This window comes from Anomaloglossus baeobatrachus, chromosome 3, assembly GCF_048569485.1.
Source record: "Anomaloglossus baeobatrachus isolate aAnoBae1 chromosome 3, aAnoBae1.hap1, whole genome shotgun sequence".
In the NCBI taxonomy this organism is placed as follows: domain Eukaryota; kingdom Metazoa; phylum Chordata; class Amphibia; order Anura; family Aromobatidae; genus Anomaloglossus; species Anomaloglossus baeobatrachus.
In genome coordinates this window covers 12,951,028-12,975,823 of record NC_134355.1, presented here as the reverse complement: position 1 = coordinate 12,975,823, position 24,796 = coordinate 12,951,028, and the positions used below count along the sequence as shown (strand labels likewise).

The following is a 24,796-nucleotide window of genomic DNA, read 5'->3' as shown; positions in this document are numbered from 1 at the left end:
GAGTGACACGGACGCATCTCTGTTTGTTCCCTGTATGTTTTGTGCTTTTTTCATGTCATGTCAGTCTTTTTTCTTTTTATGTTTCGTTCTCTCCCTCAGTCCGTCGGTCGGTCTCTATGTCTGTCTGTCCCTCTAGCTGTCTGTCGGTCAGTTCCCCCCTCTCTCATACTTACCATTCCCCGATCTCCGGCGCGGCGCTGCACGGCTGTTATAAAAACTCCGGCGGCTTTTCCTCTTTTGAAAAAGCCGGCCGCCCATTAATCAATCTCGTATTCCCTGCTTTACCCGCCCACCGGCGGCTGTGATTGGTTGCAGTGAGACACGCCCACCACGCTGAGTGACAGGTGTCACACTGCACCCAATCACAGCAGCCGGTGGGCGTGTCTATACTGTGCAGTAGCAGGAGCAGCAGAAGACACCGCCGCTCCGGTCACCTCCACGCAGCTAATGAGATGAGTAGCGCGATCAGCTGCTGTCACTGAGGTTACCCTCGGCCACCGCTGGATCCAGCGGTGACCGCGAGTTACCAGACTGACAGCTGCTGATCACGCTACTCATCTCATTAGCTGCGTGGAGGTGACCGGAGCGGCGGTGTATTCTGCAGCTCCTGTCACCTCCATGCAGCAGAGCTGGACGCGACGCTGGAGGACCGTGGAGTACGCCGGACATGGAGGGTTTGTCGGGGTTAATAAATTGGTAATGAGGGAATGTGTTTGTGTTTTTTATTTCTAATAAAGGATTTTTCGGGTGTGTGTGTTTTTTTACTGTAACTTACAGATTAATCATGGAGGGTGTCTCATAGACGCCTGATATGATTAATCTAGGATTTAGTGGCAGCTATGGGCTGCCAATAACTCCTTATTACCCCGATTTGCCAACGCACCAGGGTAAATCGGGAAGAGCCGGGTACTGTCCCAGAACTGTCGCATATAATGTATGCGGCAATTCTGGGCGGCTGCTGACTGATATTGTTAGGGTGGGGGGCCCCTCATAACGTGGAGCTCCCCATCCTGAGAATACCAGCCTTCAGCCGTATGGCTTTATCTGGCTGGTATTAAAATGGGGGGGGACCGCACGCCGGTTTTTTTAATTATTTATTTATTTATTTTACTGCACAGTATAGACACGCCCACCGGCTGCTGTGATTGGGTGCAGTGTGACACCTGTCACTCAGCGTGGTGGGCGTGTCTCACTGCAACCAATCACAGCCGCCGGTGGGCGGGTAAAGCAGGGAATACGAGATTGATTAATGGGCGGCTGGCTTTTTCAAATTAGAAAAAGCCGCCGGAGCAGTGTGAACGCCGTGCAGCGCCGGTGATCGGGGATCGGTGAGTATGAGAGAGGGGGGGACACTTCAGTCACTCGGGGGATTACCGGTCACCGGTGAATCCTTCACAGGTGACCGCTAATCAGTACACGGCACAAAGACAGAGCCGCGGCATGACAATGAAGTCGGGTGAAGTTCACCCGAGTTCATTCTCATCCCGCTACTCTGTCTTCCGACATGTAGTAACGACATTTTGCATCACACACGTACATTTCACACGGACAACACATACACATGTCAGTTATTTCACTCACGCACACACGGACATTCCACACGCACATACGGCTAGCATACGGGATACACACGCAGGCCACACATACCATAAAAACGGACCTAAAAAACGGAAAACGGACCCGAAAAACGGCCCGTTTTACACGGACGTGGTTTTCACGGATGTGTGGCGGAGCCCTAATGCTGTGTCACACAATGTACCGTTCTGTTCAACTCACTGTAACATTATGTGATACATTGTATCATTCTGTCTGATTCATTGTAACATTCTGAGATACATTGTATCGTTCTGTCCGATTCAGGGTACCATTATATGATACATTGTATCGTTCTGTGCGGGAAATTACATTCTGTGATACATTGTATCGTTCTGTCTTATTCATTGTACCATTCTGTGATACATTGTATCGTTCTGTGCGGGTTATTACATTCTGTGATACATTGTATTGTTTTGTCATATTCATTGTAACATTCTGTGATACATTGTATCATTCTGTCTTATTCATTCTAACATTCTGTGATATCATTCTGTCTTATTCATTCTAACATTCTGTGATATCATTCTGTCCAATTTATTGTAACATTCTGTGATATATTGTATCGTTCTGTCTGATTCATGGTAACATTCTGTGATATATTGTATCGTTCTGTCTGATTCATGGTAACATTCTGTGATATATTGTATCGTTCTGTCTGACTCATTGTAATATTCTGTGATATATTGTATTGTTCTGTCTGACTCATTGTAACATTCTGTGATATATTGTATCATTCTGTCTGACTCATTGTAACATTCTGTGATACATTGTATCGTTCTGTCTGATTCATTGTAACATTCTGTGATATATTGTATCGTTCTGTCTGACTCATTGTAATATTCTGTGATATATTGTATCATTCTGTCTGACTCATTGTAACATTCTGTGATACATTGTATCGTTCTGTCTGATTCATTGTAACATTCTGTGATATATTGTATCGTTCTGTCTGACTCATTGTAATATTCTGTGATATATTGTATCGTTCTGTCTGACTCATTGTAATATTCTGTGATATATTGTATCGTTCTGTCTGACTCATTGTAATATTCTGTGATATATTGTATCGTTCTGTCTGATTCATTGTAACATTCTGTGATATATTGTATCGTTCTGTCTGACTCATTGTAACATTCTGTGATATATTGTATCGTTCTGTCTGACTCATTGTAATATTCTGTGATATATTGTATCGTTCTGTCTGACTCATTGTAATATTCTGTGATATATTGTATCGTTCTGTCTGACTCATTGTAACATTCTGTGATATATTGTATCGTTCTGTCTGACTCATTGTAATATTCTGTGATATATTGTATCGTTCTGTCTGACTCATTGTAATATTCTGTGATATATTGTATCGTTCTGTCTGACTCATTGTAATATTCTGTGATATATTGTATCGTTCTGTCTGATTCATGGTAACATTCTGTGATATATTGTATCGTTCTGTCTGATTCATTGTAACATTCTGTGATATATTGTATCGTTCTGTCTGATTCATTGTAACATTCTGTGATATATTGTATCGTTCTGTCTGACTCATTGTAATATTCTGTGATATATTGTATCGTTCTGTCTGACTCATTGTAATATTCTGTGATATATTGTATCATTCTGTCTGACTCATTGTAACATTCTGTGATATATTGTATCGTTCTGTCTGACTCATTGTAACATTCTGTGATATATTGTATCGTTCTGTCTGACTCATTGTAACATTCTGTGATACATTGTATCGTTCTGTCTGACTCATTGTAACATTCTGTGATATATTGTATCATTCTGTCTGACTCATTGTAACATTCTGTGATATATTGTATCGTTCTGTCTGACTCATTGTAATATTCTGTGATATATTGTATCGTTCTGTCTGACTCATTGTAATATTCTGTGATATATTGTATCGTTCTGTCTGACTCATTGTAATATTCTGTGATATATTGTATCGTTCTGTCTGACTCATTGTATTATTCTGTGATATATTGTATCGTTCTGTCTGACTCATTGTAACATTCTGTGATATATTGTATCGTTCTGTCTGACTCATTGTAATATTCTGTGATATATTGTATCGTTCTGTCTGACTCATTGTAATATTCTGTGATATATTGTATCGTTCTGTCTGACTCATTGTAATATTCTGTGATATATTGTATCGTTCTGTCTGACTCATTGTAACATTCTGTGATATATTGTATCGTTCTGTCTGACTCATTGTAATATTCTGTGATATATTGTATCGTTCTGTCTGACTCATTGTAATATTCTGTGATATATTGTATCGTTCTGTCTGACTCATGGTAACATTCTGTGATACATTGTATCGTTCTGTCTGACTCATTGTAATATTCTGTGATATATTGTATCGTTCTGTCTGACTCATTGTAACATTATGTGATATATTGTATCGTTCTGTCTGACTCATGGTAACATTCTGTGATATATTGTATCGTTCTGTCTGACTCATTGTAACATTATGTGATATATTGTATCGTTCTGTCCAATTCATTGTAATATTCTGTGATACCTTGTATCGTTCTGTCCAATTCATTGTAATATTCTGTGATATATTGTAAACATCTTTGTGATATAATCCATCACAGAACAGTACAATGTATCACAAACACTGTAGAATATAATCACAGATTGTTACAATATCTCACAGAATGCTACAATGTAACATTTTGTGATGTAGAATGACGGCTGAGGCACAGATTGTAATTTATTTGTCCATCGTAATATTGTTGTGCTTTGTAATATCACTCGGTGGCACACACAAAATTCATTTTGTGAATGTTGGATTTATACTACAAAATCTGATCTTTACAAATGCCCCAACTGTGACCGGGAAGTGATCGCTCCACGTCCTGAGGTCGGTGCACAGGACCCATCTGTACATTCAGCCCAGAACATTTCATGATTTTTTCTTTTTTTTCTCAAAAATGTAACAAACAGGCAACAAAGCAACCTGGAGCCATTATTATAAAGGAGCGGATCGTGTGATGCCCAAACGTTACTTGGATACAGAGCGCAGGAGACAGGAGGAAGAAGGGAAGGTTCTGCCCGAAATCTGCCATAAAGCAAACACCAACATCCCAGGTTCCCAGTTTTAAGCAGCCAATTTTATGCAAATTCTATGATTAGTTATTACTTTTATGCTAAGGAGCATTTTTAGGAGAATATTTGTAGAATAAGGGATTAAGCGACTAGGGTACAAGCAAGAAGATTCTGGGTCTCTTAAGACATCATAAAGCAACAATCGTGTTCCTAAAACGTTTCTTCCTCAGGTTTTGTCTGCATATCAATAAAGCCAGCTCCGGCTATAGACGTCATTTACTGGATAAATCAGAATACATAAAAGGGGTAACTTTACTAATACTTTCCATACATCAGGCCACAGACTGCAGTCACATCCAGAGCTGCATTCAAAGTTTAGTCCTGTGAGCGGCAGGTGTCAGGACTCTCCACACTTTGATTGACGCATTGCAGAGAGAGCTGTCAATCAAAGTGCCAGGGCGTGGTTACAGCGGCCACTCACTGAGGACTGAGCAATGACTGTAGCCAGTGGCTCTGAGGAGGAATAAAGCTCATTTTCTCCCAGTAGCCGCACTTTCAGTAGAGTGGCCAGACAGCATTGTATCACTATAAACCTGCAAATTAACCCTATATCTGCAGGTTAATAACACCTGGGGACATTACAGGTTGCCTATATAGAGGGCCTTTCACTGGTTTGATCATGGTAAACTGTCCCCATCATGAAAAAGCAGCTGCAGAGATGAGTAAAACATGGCTTTCATTCATAACTTCTCCTCTCCCTTGCAGAGATATTAGCTGGTAAAGCTTAGGCTATCAGTTATGATTAACCTAATGGTGAAGTGACCAGAGATTTGTCACTTGGGGCGTGTCCTTCCCTCCCTGCATTAGGTTGACCAATCAAAAGCAGGAGGGGTTATTAAGGGGGAAAAAGGACACCCCCCCATCCCAAAAAAAAACAAAACAGTGTGAGACATGTAATGGCAGACAGTCTGCTCCCCTCACTGCAGAGCTGTGTGTGATTACAAGTGCCAATAGCAGAGATGAGAGTGATTACTACCACTTCTTCAGCTTTCATGCAGTCAGTGCGGGGGAAGGGTCAGTACAGCAAAACTGAGCTTTCTCTCATTACAAACACACTGCAGCTGCTGCTCTTCACACAAAGTGCTGTTAGCGTTGATGTATCACCCTCCCCCCACACTGACTGCCGTGAGATGAAAGATGTTAGTAATCATATTCATATCTGCTTTGCTCCTACCATTTTTTAATCAGACACAGCTCAGCAGTGAGATCAGTGAGGAGGATAGACTGTCTGTCACTACATGTCTCACACTAGGAAACCTTCTCTAAGTTATTCTGGACATGTTGTTCTATTTTCCCCTGTACAGGGCCGGGACGAGAGGTTGGCAGGGTAGGTGCCTGCAGAAGACCGGAAAAAATTGAAGTCAGCAGAGATGAGCTGTGGAGGTGAAAAGTCATCATGGCGTCTGGACAAGATGGAGACGAAAAGAAAAAGGAAGATTCAAATCAGAGTAGCTGTCATATATAATGGGTGTAAATGACTATTTGTGATCCGGACTGCATTTCATCAGGACCGCAGTCTAATAATGACTGATAACAACTCCCAGTATCTCCTTACCATTGTTAAGGACATAGTGGGAGCTACAGGTTTATGCAATGCAAATGTATATGGGGCTGACAGGACATTAAAATTGTTTACTGTACTAAGTTTGAGTCTTGCATTCAAGTACTTATAGTGGTTCTAATGCGGTATTACTGTACTCCTGATGGTTCTATTGATGTACTCCTGTACTGAATATGGATGGTACTGGTGTTGTATTCATGTTCTAACAGTGGTTGTGGTGTTGTATTAATGATATTCATGTACTGATGGTGAATCTGGTTACATATTTATGTACTGATGTTATTGGTGTTGTGTTTATTTTCTGTTTATGGCTCTGGTACTGTATTCATGCACTGATGGTGGTTCTGGTGGTTCTGGTTTATGGCTCTGGTACTGTATTCATGCACTGATGGTGGTTCTGGTGCCCTATTCATGTACTGTTAGTGGTCCTGGTGATGTATTCCTTTACTGATTGTGGTTCTGGTGCTATATTCATGTACTATTGATGTCTGTGGTGTTCTATTTATGTACTCATTGTGATTTTGGTAGCATATTCATATACTGATAACTGTTTCGGTGATGAACATATCACCAGAACCATCATCACTACATGATTAGGTCACCAGAACTAACATCAGAACATGAATACAGAACCAAAACCACCATTGGTACATTAACATATCACCATAGTTACCATCAGTGCATAAACACATCACCAAAACCACCATCAGTACATGAATACAGCACCTGAACCACCATCAGTACCTGAATATAGCTCCAGAACCACCATCAGTACATGAATACATCCACAGAGCTACCATCAGTGCATGAACACATCACCAAAACCACCATGAATACATGAATACAGCACCAAAACCACCATCAGTACATAAATACAGCACCAGAACCACCATCAGTACATAAATACAGCACCAGAACCACCATCAGTACATAAATACAACACCACATTAAAATCACCATCACTACATGAATATGTCAGTAGAACTGCTCTTAGAACAGGAAAAGGTCCTTAAGAAATGCCATCAGTACAGAAAGAAGCACATGCCCCCAGAAAAGAGTGGATAATGGCCCCCTGGACTTGTCATGAATAAAAACCTAAACTTTAGAAATGAAAATCCGCACAATGGAGAGGAGAAATTATAATATAAAAATACATTTTACTCAGCTCTGCAGCCGCTATTCCATGATGTGGTCAGTGTAACTGGAAAAAAACATTTTCTGCCCCGCGCCCAAATGAATCATGTGACCTACTTGGTGCCTCTGATACGCTGAGAACATTCTTTCAAATTCTTCCAGATCCAAAGCTTTAAAGGCTCGAATGTCATCAATCTCATTCCAAACTGTCCCACTGATTTTGTCCTACACAGGAGAAAAAAAAAAAGTACAAGAGTGAAAAGAACAACATCATCACATATACAAGGTCATAAACATCACATAAAGCCGCCCCCCCACAGACATTATATGTATATCAGGACACAAAAATGAATGAAAAAAGATTTTCACAAAAACAAGTAAACCGAGGTTACTGATAGATGGCATTAACAATTCCCTCTATGTACAAGTATATAACTACTATAATACTGACCTCTATGTACAAGTATATAACTACTATAATACTGCCTTCTATGTACAAGTATATAACTACTAGAATATTGCCCTCTATGTACAAGAATATAACTACTATAATACTGCCCCTATGTACAAGAATATAACTACTATAATACTGCCCCTATGTACAAGAATATAACTACTATAATACTGCCCCTATGTACAAGAATATAACTACTATAATACTGCTCCTATCATATGTACAAGAATATAACTACTATAATACTGCCCCTATGTACAAGAATATAACTACTATAATACTGCCTCTATGTACAAGAATATAACTACTATAATACTGCCCCTATGTACAAGAATATAACTAGTATAATACTGCCCCTATGTACAAGAATATAACTACTATAATACTGCTCCTATGTACAAGAATATAACTACTATAATACTGCCCCTATGTGCAAGAATATAACTACTATAATACTGCCCTCTATGTACAAGAATATAACTACTATAATACTGCCCCTATGTACAAGAATATAACTACTATAATACTGCTCCTATGTACAAGAATATAACTACTATAATACTGCCCCTATGTGCAAGAATATAACTACTATAATACTGCCCTCTATGTACAAGAATATAACTACTATAATACTGCCCCTATGTACAAGAATATAACTACTATAATACTGCCCTCTATGTACAAGAATATAACTACTATAATACTGCCCCTATGTACAAGAATATAACTACTATAATACTGCTCATATGTACAAGAATATAACTACTATAATACTGCCCCTATGTACAAGAATATAACTACTATAATACTGCTCCTATGTACAAGAATATAACTACTATAATACTGCCCCCTATGTACAAGAATATAACTACTATAATACTGCCCCCTATGTACGAGAATATAACTACTATAATACTGTCCCTATGTACAAGAATATAACTACTATAATACTGCCACTATGTACAAGAATATAACTACTATAATACTGTCCCACGTACAAGAATATAACTACTATAATACTGCCCATATGTACAAGAATATAACTACTATAATACTGCCCCTATGTGCAAGAATATAACTACTCTAATACTGTCCCATGTACAAGAATATAACTACTATAATACTGCCCCTATGTACAAGAATATAACTACTATAATACTGCCCCTATGTACAAGAATATAACTACTATAATACTGCCCCTATGTACAAGAATATAACTACTATAATACTGCCCCCTATATACAAGAATATAACTACTATAATACTGCCCCTATGTACAAGAATATAACTACTATAATACTGCCCCCTATGTACGAGAATATAACTACTATAATACTGTCCCTATGTACAAGAATATAACTGCTATAATACTGCCCCTATATACAAGACTATAACTACTATAATACTGCCCCCTATGTACGAGAATATAACTACTATAATACTGCCCCTATGTACAAGAATATAACTACTATAATATTGCCCCTATGTACAAGAATATAACTACTATAATACTGCTCCTATGTACAAGAATATAACTACTATAATACTGCCCCTATATACAAGAATATAACTACTATAATACTGCTCCTATGTACAAGAATATAACTACTATAATACTGCCCCCTATGTACAAGAATATAACTACTATAATACTGCTCCTATGTACAAGAATATAACTACTATAATACTGCCCCTATGTACAAGAATATAACTACTATAATACTGCCCCTATGTACAGCAATATAACTACTATAATACTGCCTCTATGTACAAGAATATAACTACTATAATACTGCCCCTATGTACAAGAATATAACTATTATAATACTGCCCCTATGTACAGCAATATAACTACTATAATACTGCCTCCTATGTACAAGAATATAACTACTATAATACTGCCCCTATGTACAAGAATATAACTACTATAATACTGCCCCTATATACAAGAATATAACTACTATAATACTGTTCCTATGTACAAGAATATAACTACTATAATACTGCCCCCTATGTACAAGAATATAACTACTATAATACTGCCCCCTATGTACAAGAATATAACTACTATAATACTGTTCCTATGTATTATGTAGCGGCTGCTTTCTGGCTTTGGAGTCGGAGGTGTCAGTATTTATGATGGAGCCAATCTCTTCCAGAAGCTTCTTTCCTTTATTATTTGCGGAGGGTCCATGAAGTTTTAGTTTAGCAGTTTCCCCGTCTTACACTTTGTTGATTTTGGAGATGCTCGGCTGCATTTTTGCTTTTTTTGGTTTCCACAACTGAAAATCATGTAGGAATAAATTCTCAGCTTTTTCTGTTATTTTTTTCAGTTTCTTGACACATTTTATTTTTTGTATGATTTTTACGTCTGCCTTTTTTCTGAGATCTGCTCCTGGGAGAGCGGAGTGCGTGTGGATACTTCTATAGGTCACCTGGATCTCCTCCCATACTGTGTAGCATAAGTAATGTACATTGTCAGCTGAGTTTCCCTTTACACCATGTGCAGAATTATTAGGCAACTTCATAAAAACCACATCTATTCCCATCTCATTTGTTTATTGTCCCCAGGTAACCAATATAACTGCACAAAATATAGAAATAAACATTTCTGACATGCAAAAACAAAAAATGAGTGCCCAATATCGCCCCCTTTCTTTCTGATGACACTCAGCAGCCGACCATCCATAGATCCTGTCATTGCTTGATCTGTTTACCATCAACATTGCGTGCAGCAGCCACCACAGCCTCCAGACACCACAGCCTCCAGCCACCGCAGCCTCCAGCCACCACAGCCTCCAGACACCACAGCCTCCAGACACCACAGCCTCCAGACACCACAGCCTCCAGACACCACAGCCTCCAGACACCACAGCCTCCAGACACCACAGCCTCCAGCCACCGCAGCCTCCAGCCACCGCAGCCTCCAGCCACCACAGCCTCCAGCCACCACAGCCTCCAGACACCACAGCCTCCAGCCACCACAGCCTCCAGACACCACAGCCTCCAGACACCACAGCCTCCAGACACCACAGCCTCCAGACTCCACAGCCTCCAGACTCCACAGCCTCCAGACACCGCAGCCTCCAGACACCACAGCCTCCAGCCACCACAGCCTCCAGACACCACAGCCTCCAGACACCACAGCCTCCAGACACCACAGCCTCCAGACTCCACAGCCTCCAGACTCCACAGCCTCCAGACTCCACAGCCTCCAGACTCCACAGCCTCCAGACTCCACAGCCTCCAGACACCACAGCCTCCAGACTCCACAGCCTCCAGACTCCACAGCCTCCAGAGCCTCCAGACTCCACAGCCTCCAGACACCACAGCCTCCAGACACCACAGCCTCCAGACACCACAGCCTCCAGACACCACAGCCTCCAGCCACCACAGCCTCCAGACACCACAGCCTCCAGACACCACAGCCTCCAGACACCACAGCCTCCAGACACTGCTCCCAGAGGTGCACTGTTTTCCCTCCCTGTAGATCTCACATTTTATGAGGGACCACATGTTCTCTATGGGGTTCAGATCAGGAGAACAAGGGGGCCATGTCATTATTTTTTCATCATTTAGCCCTTTACTGGCCAGCCACGCTGTGGAGTAGTTGGATGCATGTGATGGAGCATTGTCCTGCATGAAAATCATGGTTTTCTAGAACAATAGCGACTTTTTCCTGTACCACTGCTTGAAGAAGTTGTCTTCCAGAAACTGGCAGTAGGTCTGGGAGTTGAGCTTCACTCCATCCTCAACCTGAAAAGCTCCCACAAGTTGATCTTTGCTGATCCCAGCCCATACCAGTCCCCACCTCCACCTTGCTGGCGTCTGAGTCGGAGTGGAGCTCTCTGCCCTTTACTGATCCAGCCTCTGGCCCATCCATCTGCCCATCAAGAGTCACTCTCATTTCATCAGTCCATAAAACCTGTGACAAATCAGTCTTCAGATATTTCTTGGCCCAGTCTTGAGGTTTTATCTTATGTTTCTTGGTCAGAGGTGGTGGTTTTCAGCCTTCCTTACCTTGGCCTGTCCCTGAGTATGGCACACCTTGTGCTTTTTGATACTCCAGTAACGTTGCAGCTCTGAAATATGGACAAACTGGTGGCAAATGGCATCTTGGCAGCTTCACGCTTGATTTTCCTCAACTCATGGGCCGTTATTTTGCGCCTTTTTTGCCCAACACGCTTCTAGCGACCCTGTTGGCTATTTGCCATGAAACGCTTGAATGTTCGGTGATCACGCTTCAAAAGTTTGGCAATTTCCAGACTGCTGCATCTCCCTGCAAGACAGCTCACAATATGGACTTTTCAGAGCCCGTCAAATCTCTCTTCTGACCCATTTTGCCAAAGGGAAGGAAGTTGCCTAATAATTAAGCCCCCCTTATATAGGGTGTTGTGTCATTACACCGCACCCCTCCACATTACAGAGATGCACATCATCTGATTTACTTAGTTGGTAGTTGGCTCTCAGCCTATACAGCTTGGAGTAGGACAACATGTATAACAAGTATCATGTGACCAGCACACTCATTTGCCTAATAATTCTGCACACAGTGTAAATTGTCAGTAGGGCGTCATGTGCCGTTTGGCCACTAGAGGGCGCTGCCATCACCCTAATGGCCGGCACTGATGTCCTGCTGGACGGGGGCTCGGCCGTCAGCGCTGCTTTCCTCCAGTCTTATTTGTAATCCTGCAGAAATGCTATTTATAAGAAAGATACTTGTCATAAGATGAGAGCGCATTCCTGACCAATTCCTCTTGTCCCCGGATGATTGTATCAAATACTTCACATGAGGCCCAGAGGGAGCTGTCACCGGCCGGCCGGGAGGTAAGAGACAGTCAGGGAGAAAGCAATGAGGGAGCTGTCACCGGCCGGCCGGGAGGTGAGAGACAGTCAGGGAGAAAGCAACGAGGGAGCTGTCACCGGCCGGCCGGGAGGTGAGAGACAGTCAGGGAGAAAGCAACGAGGGAACTGTCACCGGCCGGCCGGGAGGTGAGAGACAGTCAGGGAGAAAGCAATGAGGGAACTGTCACCGGCCGGCCGGGAGGTGAGAGACAGTCAGGGAGAAAGCAATGAGGGAACTGTCACCGGCCGGCCGGGAGGTAAGAGACAGTCAGGGAGAAAGCAACGAGGGAGCTGTCACCGGCCGGCCGGGAGGTGAGAGACAGTCAGGGAGAAAGCAACGAGGGAACTGTCACCGGCCGGCCGGGAGGTAAGAGACAGTCAGGGAGAAAGCAACGAGGGAGCTGTCACCGGCCGGCCGGGAGGTGAGAGACAGTCAGGGAGAAAGCAACGAGGGAACTGTCACCGGCCGGCCGGGAGGTGAGAGACTGTCAGGGAGAAAGCAATGAGGGAGCTGTCACCGGCCGGCCGGGAGGTGAGAGACAGTCAGGGAGAAAGCAATGAGGGAGCTGTCACCGGCCGGCCGGGAGGTAAGAGACAGTCAGGGAGAAAGCAACGAGGGAGCTGTCACCGGCCGGCCGGGAGGTAAGAGACTGTCAGGGAGAAAGCAATGAGGGAGCTGTCACCGGCCGGCCGGGAGGTGAGAGACAGTCAGGGAGAAAGCAACGAGGGAGCTGTCACAGGCCGGCTGGGAGGTGAGAGACAGTCAGGGAGAAAGCAACAAGGGAGCTGTCACCGGCCGGCCGGGAGGTGAGAGACAGTCAGGGAGAAAGCAATGAGGGAGCTGTCACCGGCCGGCCGGGAGGTGAGAGACAGTCAGGGAGAAAGCAACAAGGGAGCTGTCACCGGCTGGCCGGGAGGTAAGAGACAGTCAGGGAGAAAGCAACGAAGGAGGCGCCGAATCAGGGGTCATCGAGGGACAGAAATCGGCCAGAAACGATCTGGACCCAGGACTGATACATTGTAACAAACTATCAGGACAGAAGGATTTCTGAAACCAAGTGTCATGATTGTATAGAATTTACAGCAAACAAAGCTCCATTCACTGACAGCAGCAGAGGTCCTGAAAATACTGAACCAGAACACAAAATAGCGGGACTTTATTATTTAAATATGTGAAAACTGGATTCACAGGTTAATATCACGAACTCTGCGGGAAGTGATCACCTGAGCTTATTACATGATGTGATGTCATTGGACAGTGCGAGTGATGTCATTGGACAGTGGGAGTGATGTCATTGTGACGGTGGGAGGGAGGTCACTGTGACAGTGGGAGTGATGTCATTGTGATAGTGGGAGTGATGTCATTGGACGGTGGGAGTGATGTCATTGGACGGTGGGAGGGAGGTCACTGTGACAGTGGGAGTGATGTCATTGGACAGTGGGAGTGATGTCATTGTGACGGTGGGAGTGATGTCATTGTGACAGTGGGAGTGATGTCATTGGACAGTGGGAGTGATGTCATTGGACAGTGGGAGTGATGTCACTGTGACGGTAGGAGTGATGTCACTGTGACAGTGGGAGTGATGTCATTGTGACGGTGGGTGTGATGTCATTGGACAGTGGGAGTGATGTCACTGTGACAGTGGGAGTGATGTCACGGTGACAGTGGGAGTGATGTCACTGTGACAGTGGGAGTGATGTCATTGGACAGTGGGAGTGATGTCATTGGACAGTGGGAGTGATGTCATTGGACAGTGGGAGTGATGTCATTGGACAGTGGGAGTGGTCATTGGACAGTGGGAGTGATCTCATTGGACAGTGGGAGTGATCTCATTGGACAGTGGGAGTGATGTCATTGTGATAGTGGGAGTGATGTCATTGGACAGTGGGAGTGATGTCATTGGACAGTGGGAGTGATGTCTTTGGACAGTGGGAGTGATGTCATTAGACAGTGGGAGTGGTGTCATTGTGACAGTGGGAGTGATCTCATTGGACCGTGGGAGTGATGTCATTGTGATAGTGGGAGTGATGTCATTGGACAGTGGGAGTGATGTCTTTGGACAGTGGGAGTGATGTCATTAGACAGTGGGAGTGATGTCATTGGACAGTGGGAGTGATGTCTTTGGACAGTGGGAGTGATGTCATTAGACAGTGGGAGTGATGTCATTGTGACAGTGGGAGTGATCTCATTGGACAGTGGGAGTGATGTCATTGGACAGTGGGAGTGATGTCTTTGGACAGTGGGAGTGATGTCATTGTGACAGTGGGAGTGATGTCATTGGACAGTGCGAGTGATGTCTTTGGACAGTGGGAGTGATGTCATTGGACAGTGGGAGTGATGTCATTGGACAGTGGGAGTGATGTCATTGGACAGTGGGAGTGATGTCATTGGACAGTGGGAGTGATGTCATTGGACAGTGGGAGTGATGTCATTGGACAGTGGGAGTGATGTCATTGGACAGTGGGAGTGATGTCTTTGGACAGTGGGAGTGGTCATTGGACAGTGGGAGTGATCTCATTGGACAGTGGGAGTGATGTCATTGTGATAGTGGGAGTGATGTCATTGGACAGTGGGAGTGATGTCTTTGGACAGTGGGAGTGATGTCATTAGACAGTGGGAGTGATGTCATTGTGACAGTGGGAGTGATCTCATTGGACAGTGGGAGTGATCTCATTGGACAGTGGGAGTGATGTCATTGTGATAGTGGGAGTGATGTCATTGGACAGTGGGAGTGATCTCATTGGACAGTGGGAGTGATGTCTTTGGACAGTGGGAGTGATGTCATTGTGACAGTGGGAGTGATGTCATTGGACAGTGGGAGTGATGTCATTGGACAGTGGGAGTGATGTCATTGACAGTGGGAGTGATGTCATTGGACAGTGGGAGTGATGTCTTTGGACAGTGGGAGTGATGTCATTGTGACAGTGGGAGGGAGGTCACTGTGACAGTGGGAGTGATGTCATTGGACAGTGGGAGTGATGTCATTGTGACGGTGGGAGTGATGTCATTGTGACAGTGGGAGTGATGTCATTGGACAGTGGGAGTGATGTCACTGTGATGGTGGGAGTGATGTCATTGGACAGTGGGAGTGATGTCATTGTGACAGTGGGAGTGATGTCACTGTGACAGTGGGAGTGATGTCATTGTGACGGTGGGTGTGATGTCATTGGACAGTGGGAGTGATGTCACGGTGACAGTGGGAGTGATGTCACGGTGACAGTGGGAGTGATGTCACGGTGACAGTGGGAGTGATGTCACTGTGACAGTGGGAGTGATGTCATTGGACAGTGGGAGTGATGTCATTGGACAGTGGGAGTGATGTCATTGGACAGTGGGAGTGATGTCATTGGACAGTGGGAGTGATGTCATTGGACAGTGGGAGTGGTCATTGGACAGTGGGAGTGATGTCATTGTGATAGTGGGAGTGATGTCATTGGACAGTGGGAGTGATGTCATTGGACAGTGGGAGTGATGTCATTGGACAGTGGGAGTGATGTCTTTGGACAGTGGGAGTGATGTCTTTGGACAGTGGGAGTGATGTCATTAGACAGTGGGAGTGATGTCATTGTGACAGTGGGAGTGATGTCATTAGACAGTGGGAGTGATGTCATTGTGACAGTGGGAGTGATGTCATTGTGACAGTGGGAGTGATGTCTTTGGACAGTGGGAGTGATGTCATTAGACAGTGGGAGTGATGTCATTGTGACAGTGGGAGTGATCTCATTGGACAGTGGGAGTGATGTCATTGTGATAGTGGGAGTGATGTCATTGGACAGTGGGAGTGATGTCATTGGACAGTGGGAGTGATGTCTTTGGACAGTGGGAGTGATGTCATTAGACAGTGGGAGTGATGTCATTGTGATAGTGGGAGTGATCTCATTGACAGTGGGAGTGATCTCATTGGACAGTGGGAGTGATGTCATTGTGATAGTGGGAGTGATGTCATTGGACAGTGGGAGTGATTTCATTGGACAGTGGGAGTGATGTCATTGTGACAGTGGGAGTGATGTCATTGGACAGTGGGAGTGATGTCATTGTGACGGTGGGAGTGATGTCATTGTGACAGTGGGAGTGATGTCATTGGACAGTGGGAGTGATGTCATTGGACAGTGGGAGTGATGTCACTGTGATGGTGGGAGTGATGTCATTGGACAGTGGGAGTGATGTCATTGTGACAGTGGGAGTGATGTCACTGTGACAGTGGGAGTGATGTCATTGTGACGGTGGGTGTGATGTCATTGGACAGTGGGAGTGATGTCACGGTGACAGTGGGAGTGATGTCACGGTGACAGTGGGAGTGATGTCACGGTGACAGTGGGAGTGATGTCACGGTGACAGTGGGAGTGATGTCACTGTGACAGTGGGAGTGATGTCATTGGACAGTGGGAGTGATGTCATTGGACAGTGGGAGTGATGTCATTGGACAGTGGGAGTGATGTCATTGGACAGTGGGAGTGATGTCATTGGACAGTGGGAGTGATGTCATTGGACAGTGGGAGTGGTCATTGGACAGTGGGAGTGATGTCATTGTGATAGTGGGAGTGATGTCATTGGACAGTGGGAGTGATGTCATTGGACAGTGGGAGTGATGTCATTGGACAGTGGGAGTGATGTCTTTGGACAGTGGGAGTGATGTCTTTGGACAGTGGGAGTGATGTCATTAGACAGTGGGAGTGATGTCATTGTGACAGTGGGAGTGATGTCATTAGACAGTGGGAGTGATGTCATTGTGACAGTGGGAGTGATGTCATTGTGACAGTGGGAGTGATGTCTTTGGACAGTGGGAGTGATGTCATTAGACAGTGGGAGTGATGTCATTGTGACAGTGGGAGTGATCTCATTGGACAGTGGGAGTGATGTCATTGTGATAGTGGGAGTGATGTCATTGGACAGTGGGAGTGATGTCATTGGACAGTGGGAGTGATGTCTTTGGACAGTGGGAGTGATGTCATTAGACAGTGGGAGTGATGTCATTGTGATAGTGGGAGTGATCTCATTGACAGTGGGAGTGATCTCATTGGACAGTGGGAGTGATGTCATTGTGATAGTGGGAGTGATGTCATTGGACAGTGGGAGTGATTTCATTGGACAGTGGGAGTGATGTCATTGTGATAGTGGGAGTGATGTCATTTGACAGTGGGAGTGATGTCTTTGGACAGTGGGAGTGGTCATTGGACAGTGGGAGTGATCTCATTGGACAGTGGGAGTGATGTCATTGTGATAGTGGGAGTGATGTCATTGGACAGTGGGAGTGATGTCTTTGGACAGTGGGAGTGATGTCATTAGACAGTGGGAGTGATGTCATTGTGACAGTGGGAGTGATCTCATTGGACAGTGGGAGTGATGTCATTGGACAGTGGGAGTGATGTCATTGGACAATGGGAGTGATGTCATTGGACAGTGGGAGTGATGTCATTGGACAGTGGGAGTGATGTCATTGGACAGTGGGAGTGATGTCTTTGGACAGTGGGAGTGATGTCATTAGACAGTGGGAGTGATGTCATTGTGACAGTGGGAGTGATCTCATTGGACAGTGGGAGTGATGTCATTGTGATAGTGGGAGTGATGTCATTGGACAGTGGGAGTGATGTCTTTGGACAGTGGGAGTGATGTCATTGTGACAGTGAGAGTGATGTCATTGTGACAGTGGGAGTGATGTCATTGGACAGTGGGAGTGATGTCTTTGGACAGTGGGAGTGATGTCATTGTGACAGTGGGAGTGATGTCATTGGACAGTGGGAGTGATGTCATTGGACAGTGGGAGTGATGTCATTGGACAGTGGGAGTGATGTCATTGGACAGTGGGAGTGATGTCATTGGACAGTGGGAGTGGTCATTAGACAGTGGGAGTGATCTCATTGGACAGTGGGAGTGATGTCACTGGACAGTGGGAGTGATGTCATTGTGATAGTGGGAGTGATGTCATTGGACAGTGGGAGTGATGTCATTGGACAGTGGGAGTGATGTCTTTGGACAGTGGGAGTGATGTCATTAGACAGTGGGAGTGATGTCATTAGACAGTGGGAGTGATGTCATTGTGACAGTGGGAGTGATCTCATTGGACAGTGGGAGTGATGTCATTGTGATAGTGGGAGTGATGTCATTGGACAGTGGGAGTGATGTCATTGTGACAGTGGGAGTGATGTCATTAGACAGTGGGAGTGATGTCTTTGGACAGTGGGAGTGATGTCATTGTGACAGTGGGAGTGATGTCATTAGACAGTGGGAGTGATGTCATTGTGACAGTGGGAGTGATGTCATTGGACAGTGGGAGTGATGTCATTTTGACAGTGGGAGTGATGTCATTTTGACAGTGGGAGTGATGTCATTGGACAGTGGGAGTGATGTCATTTTGACAGTGGGAGTGATGTCATTAGACAGTGGGAGTGATGTCTTTGTGACAGTGGGAGTGATGTCATTGGACAGTGGGAGTGATGTCATTAGACAGTGGGAGTGATGTCATTGGACAGTGGGAGTGATCTCATTGGACAGTGGGAGTGATGTCACTGGACAGTGGGAGTGATGTCATTGGACAGTGGGAGTGATGTCATTAGACAGTGGGAGTGATGTCATTGGACAGTGGGAGTGATCTCATTGGACAGTGGGAGTGATGTCACTGGACAGTGGGAGTGATGTCATTGGACAGTGGGAGTGATGTCATTAGACAGTGGGAGTGATGTCATTGTGACAGTGGGAGTGATGTCATTGGACAGTGGGAGTGATGTCATTTTGACAGTGGGAGTGATGTCATTGGACAGTGGGAGTGATGTCATTTTGACAGTGGGAGTGATGTCATTAGACAGTGGGAGTGATGTCTTTGTGACAGTGGGAGTGATGTCATTGGACAGTGGGAGTGATGTCATTGGACAGTGGGAGTGATGTCATTGGACAGTGGGAGTGATGTCATTGGACAGTGGAGCTAAAAACTGGATCCCATAGTCCAGATGTGGCCTTACAAGTGATTTATAGAGTGGTAGCAATACGTTGGGATCACAGGATTTAATCTCTACTTTTACACACCCTAGAATCTTGTTTGCTTTACCAGCTGCTGCCTGACATTGAGTGTGCCCCCCGCTCTTTGGCCTATAGTGGCACGGAGCAGGTTCGCGGCTTCGTACCTCATTCAGTTTTGACCAGTTAAAAGACTTCAGTGGGTGCGATGGTTGGGGAATGGATTTCTTCTTCAAGTTGGTTCCGTAGGTGAAGGAGTGAAGCGGTGGTGGCGGCATGCCCATACCAAAGAATGGAGGTGCTCCAGGGGGCGGCGGGGGTCCTCCCGGGGGCGGTGGAGGAGGAGGGGCTGGGGGAAAACAGGAGAAGGAGTGCAGAGGAGGTGGTGGAGGCGGCAGGTTCTCTGGCAGAGGCGGTGGAGGAGGCATGGGCCCGCCCGGCGGCGGTGGCGGTGGCGGTGGTGGAAGGGGGAAGGATAAAGGACCACCGGCCTGAAAGATACAAAACAGAAAAAGTCATGACCTATAAATCATAGAACACAATGACACAAATCCTCACTCCAGTCACATCCTCCAGCATACAATACATGAGTGTGCACGGCATTACGGGATCACCGGCACAGGCGCTGGACAGGGGCGATGGATACGAGACCCCAAAACATGTTCTGCTTGAGAGGTGACCAGTATGTACGAGACCTGCATTGTGAGCGCAGCTCTGGATGTAACTGCAGATTTCCCAGTTTGTGACCGGGGTGTAAGACACCTGCATTGTGAGCGCAGCTCTGGATGTAACTACAGCTTTCCCAGTTTGTGACCGGGGTGTAAGACACCTGCATTGTGAGCGCAGCTCTGGATGTATCTAGAGTTTTCCCAGTTTGTGACCGGGGTGTAAGATACCTGCATTGTGAGCGCAGCTCTGGATGTATCTGGAGTTTTCCCAGTTTGTGACCGGTGTGTAGGACACCTGCATTGGAGCGCAGCTCAGGATGTATCTGGAGTTTTCCCAGTTTGTGACCGGTGTGTAGGACACCTGCATTGTGAGTGCAGCTCTGGATGTAACTGCAGCTTTCCCAGTTTGTGACCGGGGTGTAAGACACCTGCATTGTGAGCGCAGCTCTGGATGTAACTACAGCTTTCCCAGTTTGTGACCGGGGTGTAAGACACCTGCATTGTGAGCGCAGCTCTGGATGCATCTAGAGTTTTCCCAGTTTGTGACCGGGGTGTAAGATACCTGCATTGTGAGCGCAGCTCTGGATGTATCTGGAGTTTTCCCAGTTTGTGACCGGTGTGTAGGACACCTGCATTGGAGCGCAGCTCAGGATGTATCTGGAGTTTTCCCAGTTTGTGACCGGTGTGTAGGACACCTGCATTGTGAGTGCAGCTCTGGATGTATCTGCAGCTTTCCCAGTTTGTGACCGGGGTGTAGGACACCTGCATTGTGAGCGCAGCTCTGGATGTATCTGGAGTTTTCCCAGTTTGTGACCGGTGTGTAGGACACCTGCATTGTGAGTGCAGCTCTGGATGTATCTGCAGCTTTCCCAGTTTGTGACCAGGGTGTAGGACACCTGCATTGTGAGTGCAGCTCTGGATGTATCTGCAGCTTTCCCAGTTTGTGACCGGGGTGTAAGACACCTGCATTGTGAGCGCAGCTCTGGATGTATGTAGAGCTTTCCCAGTTTGTGACCGGGGTGTAGGATACCTGCATTGTGAGCACAGCTCTGGATGTATCTGGAGTTTTCCCAGTTTGTGACCGGTGTGTAGGACACCTGCATTGTGAGCGCAGCTCTGGATGTATCTGGAGTTTTCCCAGTTTGTGACCGGTGTGTAGGACACCTGCATTGTGAGCGCAGCTCAGGATGTATCTGGAGTTTTCCCAGTTTGTGACCGGGGTGTAGGATACCTGCATTGTGAGCACAGCTCTGGATGTATCTGGAGTTTTCCCAGTTTGTGACCAGTGTGTAGGACACCTGCATTGTGAGTGCAGCTCTGGATGTATCTGCAGCTTTCCCAGTTTGTGACCGGGGTGTAGGACACCTGCATTCTGAGTGCAGCTCTGGATGTAACTGGAGCTTTCCCAGTTTGTGACCGGGGTGTAGGACACCTGCATTGTGAGCGCAGCTCTGGGTATATCTGGAGCTTTCCCAGTTTGTGCATTTCCTTACCGAGTGCTCGTTCAGCTGAGACACCAGCTCCGTCATCTGGTCTCGGGCCAGGCGCAGCTCCAGCGACTCCTTCTGCAGCTTGTCCTTCATCTTGTTCAGGGTCTTCATCATGTCCTCCTTCTCCTGCGTTTTGGTATCACACTCCCGCTCTTTCTTCTCCATTCGGCAGGCGAGTTCCACATGTTCTAGGACGTGATGGTAAGGACAGAATTATACACAGTCTGCACATGGTATGGCTGGCGATCAACTCATGAATCAGGAGGTTCAGGATGAACAGGGCTAAAAAGTGCCCCCCAGGTAGGGTGAGGACTCTGTGGTGAGCTGAGGGGGGACTGAGAGCTGCTCAGAGACATCACAATTATATCCACTGATGGCTGCAATGAACCATTTCTCTGGAGACACGCACCTTTCCGGAACTTCTCCGCCTGCTCTCGCCATTGCTTCACTTCATTCTCATTCACTAACCTGAACGGAAAAGAACAAAATAAGAAAAAGAGGCCGAAATTCCCATTATCCGGAAATGACAAAGTCCTCAACCTCAAAGATCTAGATATTCAATGTAAGCAAGACCTAGAACCTCTATGGAAATAAGGAGCTCTACAAACCTCCTAGATCTGAGGCGCTCCAGAACTTCACTAGAACTGGGGGTTAATACAATCTCTGTAATTGTGAGGAGTTCAATAACTTCTAGAAACTTCAGAAACTCCAAAACTTCTATACACGCAATACTCCCCATAACCTCTAAAGAACCGAGGAACACTAGGTCCTCTACAGATCAGAAGAACTCTAGACAGCTATAGATTTGAGGGGGGTGGGGGTTATCCCAATGAAGCTCTAGAACCACTGTAGAAAAAAACAAAACCTTCTACTGAACATGTACCAAACCAAAAAGAGGCCCAGAATCTCTATAAAACTCGGGAACCCTACAAGCTCTATATATTTATTTCTCAAGAATCTCAACAGAAGTGAGAAGCTCAGAACCTCTGCAAAACCAAAAAATATTTAGAACCTCTGTAGGACCAATAAGATCTAGAAACATTGTTTGGGCTGTCTCAAGAACTTTAGAAACTGAGGAGCTCCAGAGATAATGAACTTTCAATCGTCTATAGAACTAATGAACCGCTAAATAACTGATGAACTCTAGAATCTCTATAGAATTTATGAAATCTATAACTGATGAGCTCTAGAAACTTTGCAGAACTGATCAGCTCTGAAATCTTTATAAAGCTGATTAATACTAGATCATCTCTAGATCCAATGAACTCTAGAACCTCTATAGAACTAATCAGTTCTAGAATCTCCATAGAATTTATGAAATCTATAACTGATGAGCTCTAGAAACTCTATAGAAGTGATCAGCTCTGGAACCTCTATAAAACTGATTAACACTAGATAATCTATAGATCCAATGAACTCTAGAACCTCTACAGAACTAATCAGCTCTAGAATCTCATTAGAAGTTATGAAATCTAGAACCTCTACAGAGTTGATCAGATCTAGAATGTCTAATTTTAGTTATTTTTTTTGTTTGCTTGTTTTTTTTTGTTTGTGTGTGAAATCTAGAACCCCTGCAGAGCTGACAAGATTTAGAATTCCTGTAGAATTTATGAGATCTAAAACATCTACAGAACTGATCAGATCTAGAATCTCCTTAGCGTTTGTGAAATCTAGAACACCTACAGAGCTGATTACATCTAGAATTTCTATTCAAAAATGTTTTGGCGGAATCTAGAACCCCCTACACAGTTTATTGAATCTAGATTCTCCACAGCATTTATTAAAACTAGAACCCCTACAGAACTGAACAGGTCTAAAAATCTCCATAGAATTCTTGAAATCTAGAACACCTTCAGAACTGAACAGGTCTAGAATCTTCCTAAACTATATGAAATCTAGAACTTATGAACTGTAGAAAACGCTAGAGAATTGATCAGCTCTGAAACCTCTATAAAACGAATGAACTCTAGAACTTTAATAGAACTGATGAACTCTAGAACCTCTACAGAACTTGTCAGCAATGGAATCTCTAAAGAACTTAAAATCTCTACAACCTCTATAGAACTAATCTGCTCTAGAATCTCCATAGAATTTATGAGATCTATAACCCCTACAGAACTGATCAGATCTAGAATCTCCATAGAATTTACGAAATCTATAACGCCTACAGAACTGATCCGTTCTACAATCTTCATAGCATTTATGAAATCTAGAACCCCTACAGATCTGAACAGGTCTAGAATCTTCCTAAACTATATGAAATCTAGAACTTATGAACTGTAGAAAACTCTATAGAATTGATCAGCTTTGAAACCTCTATAAAACTGATGAACTCTAGAACTTTAATAGAACTTTAAAGCTCTAGAACCTCTATAGAATGGAATATCCGCACATTCTGCGTTGGCTGGTGGAGCTCCAGAAATCTCATAGTTTGTATGCTGTTAAAGCTGTCCTACGCGTCAGCCTGGTGCTGTTCTGGGATCACCTACATCTTAATGATGTTCCGGACATTGAAGTTCTCCAGCGCGGCCACATCGGGATCTTCTCCCTTCTCATCCTGGAGAACGATCTGCTGCAGGATCCGGTCCAGGAGCTGCCATTGCTGCAGGTTGCTGCCATTACGTTTATCTGAGAAGAAGCAGAAAATCTTATAAAAAAACCCCCAAAGATATAAAGTCCTGAGTCCTGGGAAGAGACGCTCCTCAGTAGCTGTGACCGGCAGCCAATAAAAAGGCAGCACAGTGAGGAGGCGTCTTTATAATGGGGCAGTGACGGCTCCAGACTCACACGGCATCTGCAGACAGTGCTGGAGGATGGATAACAGGTAGGGGTATCCGTCCGTGTGCTTCAGACGCTTCTTTATCAGCTCAAACATGTCTGTCGCACTCTTCGTGTCAATGTGATCCTGCGGAGAGAGCGAGACGCGAGTAACACAGCGGATCTGACCGTGACCGCCAGATCACAAGATCCAACAGC

At 44.9% G+C, this 24,796-nt stretch overlaps 1 protein-coding gene across 4 annotated transcripts in view; it reads right to left on the bottom strand.

The window, feature by feature from the left end:
- The window catches only part of DAAM2 (dishevelled associated activator of morphogenesis 2), a 319,005-nt gene that overhangs the window by 53,617 nt on the left and 240,592 nt on the right, over positions 1 to 24,796 (bottom strand). For all 4 annotated transcript variants that reach the window (XM_075339000.1, XM_075338999.1, XM_075338998.1 and 1 more), the window contains exons 10-15: positions 24,608 to 24,725; positions 24,310 to 24,448; positions 22,230 to 22,288; positions 21,824 to 22,008; positions 19,830 to 20,153; positions 7,529 to 7,636 (exon numbers count right to left, since the gene is read on the bottom strand). In XM_075339000.1, coding sequence (XP_075195115.1) covers positions 7,529 to 7,636; positions 19,830 to 20,153; positions 21,824 to 22,008; positions 22,230 to 22,288; positions 24,310 to 24,448; positions 24,608 to 24,725 — 933 coding nt within the window. The remainder of the gene's footprint in view (positions 1 to 7,528; positions 7,637 to 19,829; positions 20,154 to 21,823; positions 22,009 to 22,229; positions 22,289 to 24,309; positions 24,449 to 24,607; positions 24,726 to 24,796) is intronic.